The following is a 15,087-nucleotide window of genomic DNA, read 5'->3' on the forward strand; positions in this document are numbered from 1 at the left end:
TAATATGCCATAGGATAGACTGCGTACAAGCACTCAAAAATGTAAACTCTACCTCCAAGCCTTTTGAGCATAAATGATGTGTAAAGAAATGAATTTTTCAGAAACTTGTACTTAACCTCTAGCAGCTGGGTAGTAAGCTAGAGGAAGAGCAAAATCCCACTGAAGAAAGAAGGTTACTTGGAGTTACTGGACATCTTCCTCCCAACCTCCACAGGAGTATTGCAGAGTATTTTGAATGTTTGAAGAGAATAAAAGTAGTTGTGCTCTGTATTAGGGATCCCATTTCCTGTTCTATAGTTATGAATCACACCAGCCAGGAGGCAGACCCTAACTTTGCAGAGGTCAATGCTGAAAGAAGGTTGTAACGAGGTAGGCGTCAGTCTCTTCTCCCAAGTAGCAAGTGACAGGATGAGAGGAAATGGCTTCAAGTTGTGCTAGGGGAGGTTTAGACTGCATATTAGGAAAAATTCTTCACTGAAAGGGTTATCAAGCATTGGAACAGGCTGCCTAGGGAAGTGGTTGAGTGACCATCCCTGGAGGTATTTAAAAGACGTGGAGACGTGGTGCTTGGGACATGGTTTAGTGGCAGACTTGGCAGTGTTAGGTTAATGGTTGGACTTGATGACCTTAAGGGTCTTTTCCAACCTAAATAATTCTATGATTCTATGATTTAGGCCACTCTTCCAAGGTGTGGGTGGTGGCAGGCACTGTGACATGCCATAACGCCAAAGCAAAGGGCAGAGGCAGCTAGTTCTTTGTTTTCTGCTGGTGAAGAGTGCTTTGAAAACAGAAGTTCAAGGAACCACAATTGGAACTCATCAGTAAGGTCTGCAAAAACTATAGTTGGTGCAGAAAAGACGCCAGTGAGGATGTGATAGTGTTGTAGTAGTCATTTTCTAGCCCAAACGGAATCCAAGACATACCATTAGTAGCAAGGTTTGTTGAAGCCTTAGGCCGCAAGCTGTGAACTTTCACCCAAAACCACTGACTGCACTGAACTTTTACTTGGCTACATGAAGGAAGGCTCCTGAAACTGGTGCAAACCAGAAAGATAAGGAAGCTTCAACCTTAGCAGAAGCTGCAACCTTAGAGATAAGAGAAGAATCGGCCCACCTAGAGACAATGAAAGGGCCCAATGAAGAACGGGAAGACCCCAGACCCTAATACTACTATTGGTCTGAACTGTCTCCTGAGGGGAGTTTAAATTGTAAGGGTATAATTGCCCAGGGATTTCTTTGTTCTGGGTCCCCCTCCGGAGGCACACAGCTCGAGCTGTTTTCACCTCTGTACCAATCAATAAATTCGTCTGGCATTAATGTCGTATCGACATTTAATTAATAAATGTCGTATCGGAGACTCTGCTTTGGGAAACCTCGCGTCGAGCCAGAGGGGAGAGAAAGCGCCCGAGAGTGAGTGTGTGTGTGAGCGAGGAGTCGAAAAGGGGCACCCGTCGGCTCAGTGGAGCTGCCCACTGCGAAGGGACTCAGGTCCTAGCGGTTAAAGTCCTGGGTGGTGTGTGTGCGACTCCCTGAATGGTGTGTGTGTGCTCGGGCAGCGGCTTCTCCTTTAACAGTAGCTCTAATTCAGACCTTAGACAGACAGACAAAGGTGAATTGAAGCTGTTACAGGAATCGTGAGGGTGGTTTAACTCCTCTGGGAGTGCTGTACAAAAAGAGGTCTGAGTTTCCATGGACCAGCCTGCTGCATCTTGGACTTCTAGGACTGACAGTCCCTCACCTTGGCTTCATGTCTAAGAGGGTTGTGAGGAAAACATTCATAAATAAGAACAGAGGTCTCTGTCCATCCAGGATTTCAAGGTCTTCGACACTATGACAAACACAAGAAACACTGAGTGTCATGTTAAAGTCATGAAGCTGAAAGATCAAAAACCTCAGATGAAAAAGGAGCAGAAGTTGCTGTGATGGCCCTCGAGGCCAATTGTTGGTCCCTGAGAGGGTGACAAGGCTAATGTGAGGTGGGGTCAGCTCCAACTCTGAGAAATCAGCAGCACAGCAACCTGTGGCTCACAGCAGAACCTGGTCGAGCAGAGCCAGCCTGGCTGCACTTGCCCGAGGGACAGACTCTGTTTCTCAGGGAAAATACACTGAATTACCCAATGAGGCAAATAAGCCCACTAACCCCTTCAGGTGGAACCTGTTGGGAGTTGCCAAATCCAGTAGCCTGAGAGAGGTGAGGCTGCTACAGCTCTGTTTCCCCTGTTCCAGCCAGTAATGAGGTTGAATATTTATTTCCAGTAAGCAAACACACAAACACACATATACAATACACACTCACATGCAGACTCAGCCAGTCACACAGGCATAATAGCATACAAATAGACAGCACAGGCAGAAACACTCAGCACTCATGCAAGCACAAAGAGCACCAGAGGCCTCATCCTGTTATCAGCTCTTTGGCTGATCAGGATGTAGGTCCATCGGTGTGTAGTTACACAACAGGGATCCCCCAGTAACTGGCCTTAGACACTCAGTCTACCCATAGCTGTCCCTTGGATCCTATTGTCTTCAGTTGCCTCATGCACAGACACACTCATGCAAATAGGTCTTTCAGTCAACCCCAAGACCTTACCAGGAGTTGGCATAGACCTCCTGGTCCCTCCAGTAGTCAAATCACAGACCCTCAAGTCTCCCCAGTACCTGGTCCAAACTTATGGCTGCCTTGATTCCAGAATGCCAAGTGGCTTACCCCACTCACTAGCTGATCCAGCTTGGTATTAGACAGGGTTCATGCTCTGACATACATACCTACACAACACGTACCTGTTCCAGTCTCTCCAGTTCGTAGCACCCCAGACACACAAGCCCCTATAGTTCTTGGTCCCCACTCCGGTTGCTGAGACCCTGAGACCCTCATTCTCTCACTCCCATTGTTTGTACCAAGGATGCATGGACAGCTATGAACCGTGGTTAGACCACAGCCCCTAGCACATCAACTCTCACCCTCTTCCTTCTCTGCAGTTACTGGCATCACACATACATGGACCCCTATGACCCCTAGTCCCACTTGTCATTGGCATTTAGAACAAGACAGAGTCCTGTCACCCAGGAAAACAGTCAGAAATGAAGTTGGATAAGACGACAGGATGGACTGCAGTGATCAGGCACAGGATGTGGCCGGACAAGTGTACTGACAAGCAACCTGTTTACATGGGACTGGTCCCTCTTATCCCCTTTTCCCTCTCTTTTCCCACACTTCTTCTTCCCCGAAACACCTTGATCCTTCCCTTCCCCCACCTTTGGTTCCTCACCTCAACATCCCATAAAAAGTCTCACACAATCCCAAAATGCTCTTCCCAGCATCCCATAGTGTGTCATATATCCCTGTAGGCAGTAAAGCCCCTCAGTCTGCCAGGTGGTGTGGAGACCCTCTCCCATTGAGTCATCTTGATGGGTTTCACACCTGGTCCATGGGCTGATCATTGTCCTGTGATAGCCTTAGGAGGAACCAGATGAGTGTACTCTGTTTCTCTGATTAGGTTACTGCAATTCCCCAACCTGTGTGCCTCTCTGTGTTTGGGGAGAAGATCCTCTAAGCACATAACCAAACTGAATCCTAAGATGTAGTGGATTCAAAGCTTTCGAATTTTAGGTGTGGTTACCAAAAGCACAGTGCATTTGGAAGCAGGAAGCTACCAATCAGAAAGGCATTTTCCTTACACTTGCTAGACATCTTTAACAGGAACCACAGAAGAAATCACGTTATACTGGGGGAGCTGGCAGCTACTTCAAGAGTTAGGATGTTGATGAGCAAGCCAATAAGTGAGAAACCTGAAACCTGCTGGTGCCTGCAAACTACAGGATCTCAAGTGCACAGTGGCCAGTGTGATAATCATCACCACTCCAGAGCAGATACCGCTGGTGCCTGTTACCCTCAGGTGAATCAAGCAAAGAACAGACTCGGGGACAAACCCTGGGACAAGTGACTACAATGCTGCTTTGCAGGGGTAAGCTTGGCCCTCATAAAACTTCCTGAAGAGAGGAGGAAACTCCTTGTCCAACAGTGGGTCTCCAGGGGAGGCATATTAACTCTAGGGCTAGTTGTATGACATAGGGGGAAAGAGGTAAATTGTGCTGTTCTGCTCACAGCTAGAGCATTTGGCTTAGCCAGAGTCAGAGGGGAATGGGAGGAGTCTGAGGCAAAGTAAGAAAAACACTGAAAAGTCTGTTAAGTAGGACCTGTGAGGAAAGATGAGGCTTGGCACTGGGAAAAAGCAGTTAGAAGAGGGGAGGAGAGAAACATCTTAGCCACAAAGAGGCTGTGAAGAATGCAGTAGTTATGTTCCCACCAGAAGACACTGGAGGACATTAACTCAAGTGGCAGCAGAGAAGGATTTTGTTCTACATGAGATACACCACTGTCCTGTGAAGCTGGAGAGGACTGGAGCACCAGGAAGAGGAAGGAAGGCAATTTCCAGCACTGCATTTCTCCAGTTCCCTGATACCACCACAAGTCTCTGCTGACCACTACTTTCTGACAGCTATCTGTGATACCGCTTCGTGTTGGCTTGTGTTATTGACAGTATCCTGTGGAATTAAGTCAAATCCCTACACGTGTCAATACTACACCAGTGGAAATAGCCCATCAACCAGTGGGGGTGGCTAGTTTCCAAAAAAGGACCCCTGAATCTTCCCACCTGTCAGATTACATGGTTGAACAGCATCAGGCAGTTATGAACCCCAGGAACCTCATCACTGAAAATGGATCAGGGGTACAGGTGTCCAAGGCAGCTCCTAGGCAGACATGGGGGTCTGGGAGACAGCTACGGGGAAGACTGGAAGTCTTGACCAGCTACGGGAGAGACCTTTTTCTCTTTGTGTCTGGCATGAGACAATATAGGGGAGGCCAGGGGGTTTAGGGGCCAGCTATGTGTAGACTGAATGACTAAGCCTTGCTACTGGTGGGGTCCATATTACATATGTGTAAACATATTTTTTTCTGCTCGCAGACTTTCATCCTGCTAGCAGCCAGAGAGGGGAACAGGATCAGGCTGGTTATGCTGTTTGTGTTTACGTCAGTGCTTTCTGTCTGTGTTGACCTGTGTGGCTGCTTATATGTACATATTCTTTTTCTTCTATGTGTATGTGTATATGTACATATTGTACATACATGCTCAGTCTCACTACCAGCTGGAGCTGGGGACATGGAGCTGCAGCAGCCTTGCCTTTGCTGGGCTATGGGATTCAGCAGCTCCTGCCACCACCCACTGCTGTTCACAGAACAACTCCCATTGATTGGTTTAGGAAGGCAAATCTCTTGATCACCTTGTCTCTAGCACAGATTCTCCCCTCTCTTTGGGACACAGAGAGAGGATTCTCCTCATACTTGGTCAGCCATGTGCAGGTCAGACTCCTGGCACATGTTCCTGTTACTCTCCTGGGCAAGACTTTCAGCCATGGAAACAAATACTCATAATTATATCTCTAGAGCTGGTTTCCTGTGCAACAGTCCCCTCCAGAGCTTTGGCTGTGTGCAATGGGACTGCGTAGCCAGGTTGTCTCTGAGCGTTTACTCTCACTGGGTGGATGCAACGTGTACTGCAGTAGTTGCGTCAGGCTCTATCCTGGCACAGGAACATCTTTTGATCCTGCTTATACAAAACAGCTGCAGCTTAGAGAGGAAAAGAGAGAGAGAGCGCGCATGCACAGAGACTTTTTCATTGGTCTAATATTGTATTTTCCCTTGTATAGGAAATCAGTATTTATTCAGCAAAACCAATGCAAGAAGAGGACATTCTCTGTGTGCCCCAGGAAAAAGCAGAAAGCTCTGTTCAAGGAGACAAAGGAAATTGCAGCTCTGAGCATTTGTCTTCCATTCCTGTGTCTTCTTTCTGGAGAATTCAACCTCTTTTCAGCCAGTGGCTGCTGGACCCACTCAGGGACAAAAGGACACAAGAGCCCAGGATTCACTCGGGATGACGGTCGCTCCATCACACAGTTACTGCTGCAGCTTCACAAATTCGATAATGGTGCTCGCATCGGATATCATTCCAATTCTGTATGTTTGACATCCTAAAGATTACAACGCACATCTCCACAGTCAGATTACTTGGTTCCCCTGACCGCCAGAACCTGAGATAGAGGCAGACATGTTACTCTCCATCGTACCCCGTAGAGCACTGCTGGAAAAGGCCACAGCGGGATGCAAGGCTTGGAGGGGAGAGAGGAAAATTCCAGATGCTGCATCATGGACAGAAGCAGTACCCTTCCTCCCACTCTGCTGTCCCACTGGCACCAGTCTTATGTGGAAACCTGCCTTCTTCCTACAGCCAACACAACAGGGCCCTGCTCAGTCCTGGTGAGGGGAGCTGCTCACCACGGCTCACCCCACGCACTGCACACCCAGCAGAGGCATGTGCCTGCCTCCAGGGCACGTTTGTCCTCCAGAAGGAGACGCAGCAAGGACAGCCCTGGAGATCTCTCCCTGTGCCCCATCTCTCCCACAGCATCACAGCACTGGCCATGCCCGTGCATATATATGCACATGCGCATGGCGGGGGCAGTATGGAGGTCAGGCAAGGCTGGTCATCTCTGAAGGGTTGTTCCTGCTGGCGAGATGCAGCTGCTTCTGTGCCTGCAGCATTGACGGCCACGTCACAGCTAGTTAACTAACAGCCACTAACCAGCATGGATGGGGCCGTGTGAACCTGCTGTCCCACACAGCCCCCTCCTGCTCCATCATCATCCTCGCACAAGGATTTGTCTCACCTCCCTCTCATGCACCAACAGACACCCTCACATCTCTCCTACTCTCGTGCACTACCAGGAGCCGCACTAAACACTCTCCATTCGCGGATACTCACGCTGCCGTCTTATTATATGGAGTCCGGTCCACCCACTGCCACTGGCCCACCACCGGTGCATGCAGACCGATGTAGTAATTGAATCCTACTCCAGATTGTTGTACCTCTTCAGTGAGGAAAACCTGGTAATCAGGGAGGGTACAATGTCCATGAGGTGCAGGACTGAGCGGAGGGAGGCACAGGAGTCCCTGTGGGGTGAGGCTGGTGGCAGAGGGGAGCCGGTGCTGCAGGGATGCAGAAAGGACATCCCCCCTCCCCTGCAGGAGCAAGGAGGGGCTCTGGGTCCCCTCCAGGGCCTGGCACTGTGTCTCTGGCTGCTGTGCCCCTCTCTCAGCCCTGCACGTACCTGCTCTGCTTCGGTGTTGATCACCACCAGGTGGGAGCCCATCCCAGTGCAGTTCTGCACACTCTCATTCCAGCGCATCCTATCATCCGACAGATAATAGCAGCTTCCTTGAAAGCGTTTCCAGCCCTTTGGGCAGCATGTCCAGCCTCGCCCTGTGCGGGGAGAGACCACGAGATGAATGCTGACAACAAGAGAGATGGTGACTGCAAGGATCCCCGTTCTGCAGGGACAATGCTCATGTTCTCTTTAGATCACTTTTCCTGACAGAAAGGGCTTGAATAAACAAGGATAGTACAGATATTTCTTCCATTTGCTTTGGGGTATGACCAGTGAGGTTTGTCTACACAAATCCATAGTAATCCTTGTAACACGATCTCAGGTCTTGACTTGACAAAGACAAAGGTATTTTGGTGATCCGGTTTGACCTCTCCTTGTACAGTCTCCGTTAGGCCTTTAGCCCCAGGGAACTGGGAATATTGCTTCTTTCCCTGACCAGAGCTGCACTTTTATTATCGCTCCATCGCTAACCTTCCCTGTGTGGCTGTGTGCTCTCCCTTTTGTTTTGCCAGAGTTCACAGCCACCCTGCCCTCCAGGACATCATTAACATGGCCCTCTCCTCCCCCTAAGCTGCTTGCAGGAAATCCTTTTTCTCCCCACCTCTCTCCTCTGGACTCTGCTTCTCCGGAGCGTGCTCCCGCTGCTGCTTGCTGTCGTAGCAGACCCCAGCATTCATTGTCCTCGTCCCAAAGACCTCCCGCACCCCTGCCGGCACTACTGACCTTTGCCTTGCGGCACCGCCGAGACACACTGCCACTCCATGAATTTCTGCTGCAGGGCTGCGGGCTGGTCACCACTACGGGAGCAGGGAACAACTGGAAAGGGAGAGGAAAGGCGGCGGGATTACCCCTTCCTCCTGGCTCCTCACACACCGTCTCTGGGCTTCACTCTTGTTTCCCTACTGCCCCACCAAGCACTGTCTCAGCACCGCCTCCCCACAGGCTGTCTCCTTCCATTTCACAGTGGTAACTGCCACCCTCTCGGCGAAGGAAACAGGCATTTCTGCTCCCAGCACCCCACGGCTGCCCGCAAGGACTCCTCCACCCACTGACTGACAAGATCTGGCCAGGATGGCCTGGCCAACAAAGCTAGAGAAACCTGCGACCCACCCAAGCAGTGCCCGGTGGCCGTAGCCAGCCTGTGGTTTGTCCACAGCGTCTGTCCCAGCACCGAGCAGCTGACATCAGGCCCCCTCGGGTGCTGTGCAGCTGAAGCTGTGGGGTTAGCGTATCCCTGGTCCAAGGCTCTGAGAAAACTGGCCCGAACAAGTGGTACGGCTGCCTGCCCTGGCAGAAAGAGACAATCTTTCATGTCAGAGAGCAGAAGGACCACTGGAAGGACATCACACTGAGGACATGCCAGACAGGGTGGGATTGATTCCACCCAACCACAGGCATTTACCATGTAGATACCTACAGCCGAGCTGCCTGTCTAAATCCCTTTTCAATCAGTGAATAAAAAGCAGCGCTTCAGCGTTGTGTGGACATCAACAGTGGTTTGGAAGAGTGACATTAGATGGGTCTATTTCCTCAGCAACAAAGACAGTCCAGGTGAAGGTAATCACATACAGCTAGAGCTGCTGAAACCAGGGTGGAAGGTAAACTCCTAGGACTTACTAGCCAGTTTATGGGGAATAATACAGTGTTGGTGACAAGCGTCAGCAGGCCACATCCACAACCCGAAGGACTGTAGAGTTATCGCTGACTCAGACACTCAGGGATATCGATTGGAAGCTGATCAGGGTGTGCTAAGTAATACAGATGTCTATTTTTATCAACCGTTTCATTTAGAATTATCGTTACTAGTGAGGAGGGCAGAGTAATCATAGCGGTCTCTGTGACGGATGAGAGAATTCCTATAACGGAAGAAGGCTCAGAGGAGATGGGCAAGGGCGATGTGTGACTGACCACACCTCTTGCAAAGAAAGGTGACCTTATCTCAACAGAAAGGGGCCAGTCGGTGGCCTTTGTTGTAGTTCAGTTGAGTGAATCAACCAGTTGTATCAGGTGAGTGAATTGACCAGCTGTGTAACTGTTCATCCCTCTAAAAAAATCAAAAAGAGGGCAACGTCTCCCTAAGTTACCAGGCCAGCATGGGGCAAGCGTATACGTGGCTCAGCCCAAAATAGTGTAAAGAACTGAATGACTAACAACAACATGTCTGAAGAAAGCAATGAGCCTGAGCTGGCTCTGACCCACATATTCCTTCTGGGTCACTGGGGACACCCAGTGTCTTGATGTTGAGCATACTGCAGAGACTGGTAATGAGAATCACATTTGTATTGGGATTCAACTGTGCATTGCAATTGCTACCCGCAACCCAGGATACCTCATAATCCGACAGATAATAGCAGCTTTTTTGAAAGCATCTCCAGACCTTCAGGCAGCATGTCCAGCCTTGCTCTGTGCAGGAAGAGACCGCAGAGATGAATGCTAATAGCAAGAGAGGTGGTAACTGCAAGGACCCCTGTTCTCCAGCAACAATGCTCAACTGTTCTTCCCACTTCACTGTGCAGGGTAGTGACCTCCCCTACAGTTTGGCTCCTGCCCCGACAAGGACAGAAAAGTTAGATGTTACCGGAGATCAAGCTCAGTAACTCCCATGCGCTGTTTCAGGGGTTGCTGACCTGTTCTAGTCACGCATCTTGATGCTCATCATTAAACAAACCCCAAATTGTTCTCCTGAAGTAGTCTCAACCCTTCACGCGGAACAAGCCTGTGGTAGTCCCATTGGCCTCAGCCACAAGGATTGCTTCCTCACCAGCAACCTGAAAAACTCCTCTTTCATACCTTATTGCTAACACCCTGTGCTCCTCTTCCCCTGTGATATTCATACCTACGCTGCCCTGACAGGACTCCACAACTCCACCTCTGTCTTCTTAGACAGTGCATAGAGGCTCCAGTTTTCCTCTCCTCTCCTCAGGAGTCCCACCCAGCCCTGTCCATCTGTTTGACCTTTAGCCAGACCTTGAAGGGCCCTTTCTCCCTGCCCCAGACTCTCATGTCTGCTCATTCCCGTCTCCCAGGCACTGACCATTGCCTTCAGCCATGCTCAGAGCTATGATAGAGGGGGACAACTCCAAAGGGAGAGGAAGCGTTAGAGAGATGGTTTAGGTTGGAAGGGATCTCTGGAGGTCATCTTGTCCAACCCCTTGCTCAGCCAGGGCTACCTAGAGCCAATTGCCCAGGATCACGTCCAGACGGCTTTCAAATATTTCCAAGGATGGAGACAGCACAACCTCTCTGGGCAACCTGTACAAGTGCTCAGTCACCTTCACAGTAAAAAGGTGTTTTCTGATGTTCATGGGGACCTCTTGTGTTTCAGTTTGTGCCCATTGCTTCTGGTTCTGGTTACTGGGCACCACTGAAAGGAGCCTGGCTCCGTCTTTTTTGCACTGTCCCTTCAGTTATTTACACATATTGGTAAGATCCCCCTGAGCCTTCTCCAGGCTAAACAGTCCCAGCTCTCTCAGCCTCTCCTCATAGGAGAGATGCTCCAGTGCCTTCATTATCTTCGTGGCCCTTTGTCAGACTCTCTCCACTATGTCCATGTCACTCTTGTGCTAAGGACCCCATCACTGGACACAGTACTCCAGGTGTGGCTTCACCAGTGCTGATCAGAGGGGAAGGATCAGCTCCCTTGACCTGCTGGAAACATCCCTCTAATGCAGCCCAGGATACCATTAGCCTTCTTTGCAGCAAGGGCACATTGTTGGCTCATGTTCAATTTGGTGTCCAAATTGGTCCTATTCTGCCAAGTTGCTTTCCAGCTGGATGGAGAGAGGTCACAGACTACAGGTAAAAGCGAGGGCTGCGGGAGCAGGGGGAATCAGCCACCTAACCTCCAAGTTGCCTGCATTGTAACTGCTCTCTTCTGCCTGCCAGTTAAGTCCTGGCAGGTTATGGCTGTTCTAGGGTTAGCCATGTGGCCATGTGGCCAATGGACAGGATTTTGAGCATGTGGAGATTTAAGCAGCACAGCAAGGGGGAGTGATGAGGCACTGCCAAATGAAGCCAGAGTGAATGGCACAAACTAGTGCTCTGGGGCCTGCTGGTAGGATGCAGCTTTAAAACATTGCCATGTAGGAGCTCAGGATAGGACTCATGTTCAGGATGTCTTGTGCATTCAGCAATGCTGTACAGCATGAGCAAAGTGTAGGTGATATTTTTATTGAGAGGAACACTCTGCATTGAAAATGGGGTAAAGTAAAATTGCAAATTTTGTGTGGCCCAGAAATCACAGGTTTGCAACTAATGATTAGGGGATCATCTCGATTTGGATTTTTATCCTCAGTCTTTCTCCCACAGTGAGCAGGACAGGAAACATTCTCTCCTAAATGACAGCTTAGCTTTCTGTTTACAAGTGTCAGTCACTGAGAAAAATCCCAAGCAGGAGTCTTGTGGAAAGACTGCAAGCAGCCAGACAACTGACATCTCAAGCATAACTATCTGCATGTGAAAAGGCAACAGTAACGGCTTATGCAAGCCTTAACGGCTTATGCAAGTCAGGGCAAGGGTGGCTTGGACCGGTCCTGGGAAGGACTGTCCAGGGAACTCCAGGGACCATGCTTTTCCCCTGGCCAGTGCTGAGTCAGCGGGAATGAGATGGGATCAGTAGGCACTCCAACACCTGAGACCACACAAAGGAGTAGTGGAGCAGTTGTGCAGCAAAATTCTTCCTCACCTAGAGACTAGGGCCAGGGGTCCCCCTGGAAGGCCATAGCCTGTGTATCTTAAGAAGGCTCCTTCCCATCTCACACCAGGGATGTTGTGGGGCAGGGATTCTACCCATCCTAGTAGGGACCAGCTCACACCCTCATGCACAACAGTGTATTATTGCTCCTTAAGTTCCTCAGCCCAGCAACTATCACGCAGCAACATCATCAGACTGTGAGGATCCCTGCAGAAGAGAGGCACATTGGCCACATGCAGTTGCTACCACACTAACCAGGAATGTTTGTACAGCTGCGAACTGTTTAAGCAGAAAGAAGCCAAATCAGCTGTCACATGGTCAAGTCAGTTTCCAAAAGGCAATTGAACTTCTCTAATCACGTCTTCTTCTCCCACTGCTCCCCTCTCCCCCAGTCCCTTCCACCTCCAGGCAAAATAAATAAATTCAAGAACCCACCAAGCCAGATGGATATGAGACTTGCTTTGAGGACAATGGCAGAAATGAGCAGGACCAAAGAGCTAAGCAGTGGACAGCTTCTCTTCTCTACTGGGGCTGAAAAACAAAAGGCAAGAGCAGGAATCACACACTGCCTTAAGACAAGGACAGGACTGACCAGGAAACTCAGCAGCCCTCACCAGACAGCTGGCCTCCTGCAACACAGTGTCTGGAGTGAAAGGTGTGGAGTCCCACAGACCCTTTTGTAATATCTGGGCACTGAAGGGCAGCAAGCCATAGTGTCTCTGCTTTGCTGGAGCTCCTCTCCTTCCCCCTTTCCCCTGAGCTCTTGTCCACCGCTTCACACCCTGGCTACCTTCTCTCCCCTCTCTAGCCATTGCTCCCCTCTCATGCTCTTCTGTCCCATGCTAGTCACAGTCCACGTCAGCTGCAGAGAGGGGGGTCCCTTGCACTCATGAAAACCACCAGCACTGGTTCCAACTAGGTGGGGTGTGGGACTTGGACACTGCTCACCTTAGCATTGCTTAGAAGCTCAAGAGAGTGGACACCTGTCCAGTCTCCTACCACCAGTTCCCAGAGCCTCATCCCTCCTTGTTCCCACCCTGCCTAGATATGACAGTAGAGAGGCAATCCTCACCATCACCTGCAGCCCCTCGACTGGTGCTCCCTCCAGGGGTCATCATCTCTGATGAAGAGTTGCTTTTCTCTCCACTGAGTCCCAGGAACACAGGGTGTCACTGGTACATGGCTCTTCTATTGCAGAGAGAACTACACACAGCTGGTCGTCCCTCATTACGGAAGTTCAATGACTTCTGATGCAATGTGGTGGCAGAGGCTTAGAGAACAAAATGAACAAGCACCCTCTAGAGTAGGGACACACATAATTGTCTCACAAATGGAGTTCATTACCCAGTGTGCAACACCAATACGCACACAAAGCCGAGATACCAGTTTATTTCAAATTTTGCGCAAGACCAGGTGCTAGGTGGTAGCTCCACAAAGCTAGCACACCGCTCGTTCATACAGGTGCAGTATTTATACAGTCTAGTTATGCATGTGCATAAGTAATTACACAAAGCAGCTTTCTGTTGGTCTACATTTTCTTGTCTTATTCTTAAAGCTACAGTACTACTTTAATATTCTACACATGCCCAAAGGTGAGGGGTTTCTGCTTGGGCCAGGGTCTCCAGCTCAACGGGTGTGACTCTTAGTATTATAATGAGGATAGTTTGCGTGAGGGTGCTTCTTATCACACTTCTGCTAGTAGCTTCAGATTGTTCCCAAAACATCTTAATTAGCTTACATATTTCTCCAGGATGTGTTTCACTCCCAAGGACAGTAATTCTTGATTAGATGTTCCATGTTCCAGTATGAATCCCCCTTATCAACTTTACGTATGTCTCAGCCTTCCATTATCTTTAGAGCACTCATCATAGCCAAGAGCCTATGCCAGACCAATCCTCCATACATACTTGTACAATGCTGAATTTGATGGACTACTACTTTGATTGACACTTCACCTTCTGTGCCATTTCTCAGGTGACAGTCATTGTAAAGCAAGCACTGAAAGCCCTGAACTTCATGCAGCAGATTCTCATAGAAAGAGAAAGAAAGAGATTGGACAGAGGAACTCTGCATCAGCCCTATCATGCACTGGTCATGCACATTCAGCTAGTTTTACCATCTGCAGTCTTAACCTTGCATCAGTTGGTTTGCTTCCTGGAAAAAGAATGATTAATAAAGGAACAGCCCCATTCTTCACTTTTGGAGCTTCAGTAATCATTCATGCAAACCGGTCATTTCTGGCCCACGTGCACTTTTTTCATTAATACGAGAGCCAATGGTAAGTGTTAGCTGTGCAGCAGTATCACCTCCACCCATATCTTCCCACCAGAAAGGCCTGAAAAGAAAAATAGAAAGAAATAGAAAGCTATTTCTTTTCTGTGCAGGTTACTTTTGACTGGGGGGGGGGGGGGGATGAAGGGGGAGAGTTTGTCCTCTCTCTTGTGATTTTTTGTTTAATTATCTACATGTACTTTGTTACTGTCGCTTTCTGGGAATTATCCCTGATGTTTCACTTCCCAAAGCATCTCCAACCCTCACCTCTAAAGCCTCCTTCAAAATCTGCACAATAAATAACAACGTTCTGCCAGCAGTTCTTACCAGGTGAGTTGCTTGGTTTTTATTACCCCAGCTCCACACATCTGTTCCTTCTGTTTCAACATTTTGTGGACAATAACGGAAGGAGATTCCCAAGTACAGGTGGAACATGGGAAGTTTAGGACTACAATGAACAAACCAGGAGATGTTTTCATCTGTGACATGATAATCTTGGAGCAAGCATTGAATCTACCTACTGTTCCACCTCTGGCTGACATATTATAGGACTGGAATTTTACTGCCACTCATCCACTTGTTCAAAAATATAATCTGCTTTTCCTCAGTAATGTAATGTAGTAAAATGTCTTCAGACACCACTGAGCTGAGTTGCTCAGTGTCAAGCTACTGTGCCAAGTACTGTGTCTAGCTTTTCTGTCCCTTTATCTTGGAGGGAGCGGTTGTCTTTCATCTTCAGTCCCCTAGCAGGGAAGAGAGGCAGACATTATCCCATTTCTTGGGTGGCTCTGAAACTGGATTCCAGCTTTGCCCAGCAGTCTTATTGTGTCTGAAGACAACAATACCTTGGCACTAAGTTTCATTTCCAAAAGGAAAACTCTCAAGGGGAAACCTCACCTA

At 49.1% G+C, this 15,087-nt stretch overlaps 1 protein-coding gene across 2 annotated transcripts; it reads right to left on the reverse strand.

Moving 5' to 3' along the window:
• Window positions 1-5,947: 5,947 nt before the first annotated feature.
• Window positions 5,948-13,120, reverse strand: LOC142404765 (C-type lectin domain family 4 member D-like). Of its 2 annotated transcripts, none has more exons than XM_075491767.1 (6): window positions 12,995-13,120; window positions 12,352-12,447; window positions 7,947-8,039; window positions 7,167-7,318; window positions 6,821-6,942; window positions 5,948-6,089 (listed from the first exon to the last, which is right to left on the reverse strand). In XM_075491767.1, exons 1-6 carry the CDS (start codon window positions 13,032-13,034, stop codon window positions 5,948-5,950), a joined length of 645 nt encoding a protein of 214 aa, XP_075347882.1. In that variant the 5' UTR covers window positions 13,035-13,120. The 2 variants fall into 2 exon arrangements, with proteins under 2 accessions (XP_075347882.1, XP_075347881.1); XM_075491766.1 differs by having other exon boundaries at window positions 12,989-13,120.
• Window positions 13,121-15,087: the final 1,967 nt, after the last annotated feature.

The sequence above is a fragment of the Mycteria americana genome, chromosome 1 (genome assembly GCF_035582795.1).
Source record: "Mycteria americana isolate JAX WOST 10 ecotype Jacksonville Zoo and Gardens chromosome 1, USCA_MyAme_1.0, whole genome shotgun sequence".
NCBI classification, from domain to species: domain Eukaryota; kingdom Metazoa; phylum Chordata; class Aves; order Ciconiiformes; family Ciconiidae; genus Mycteria; species Mycteria americana.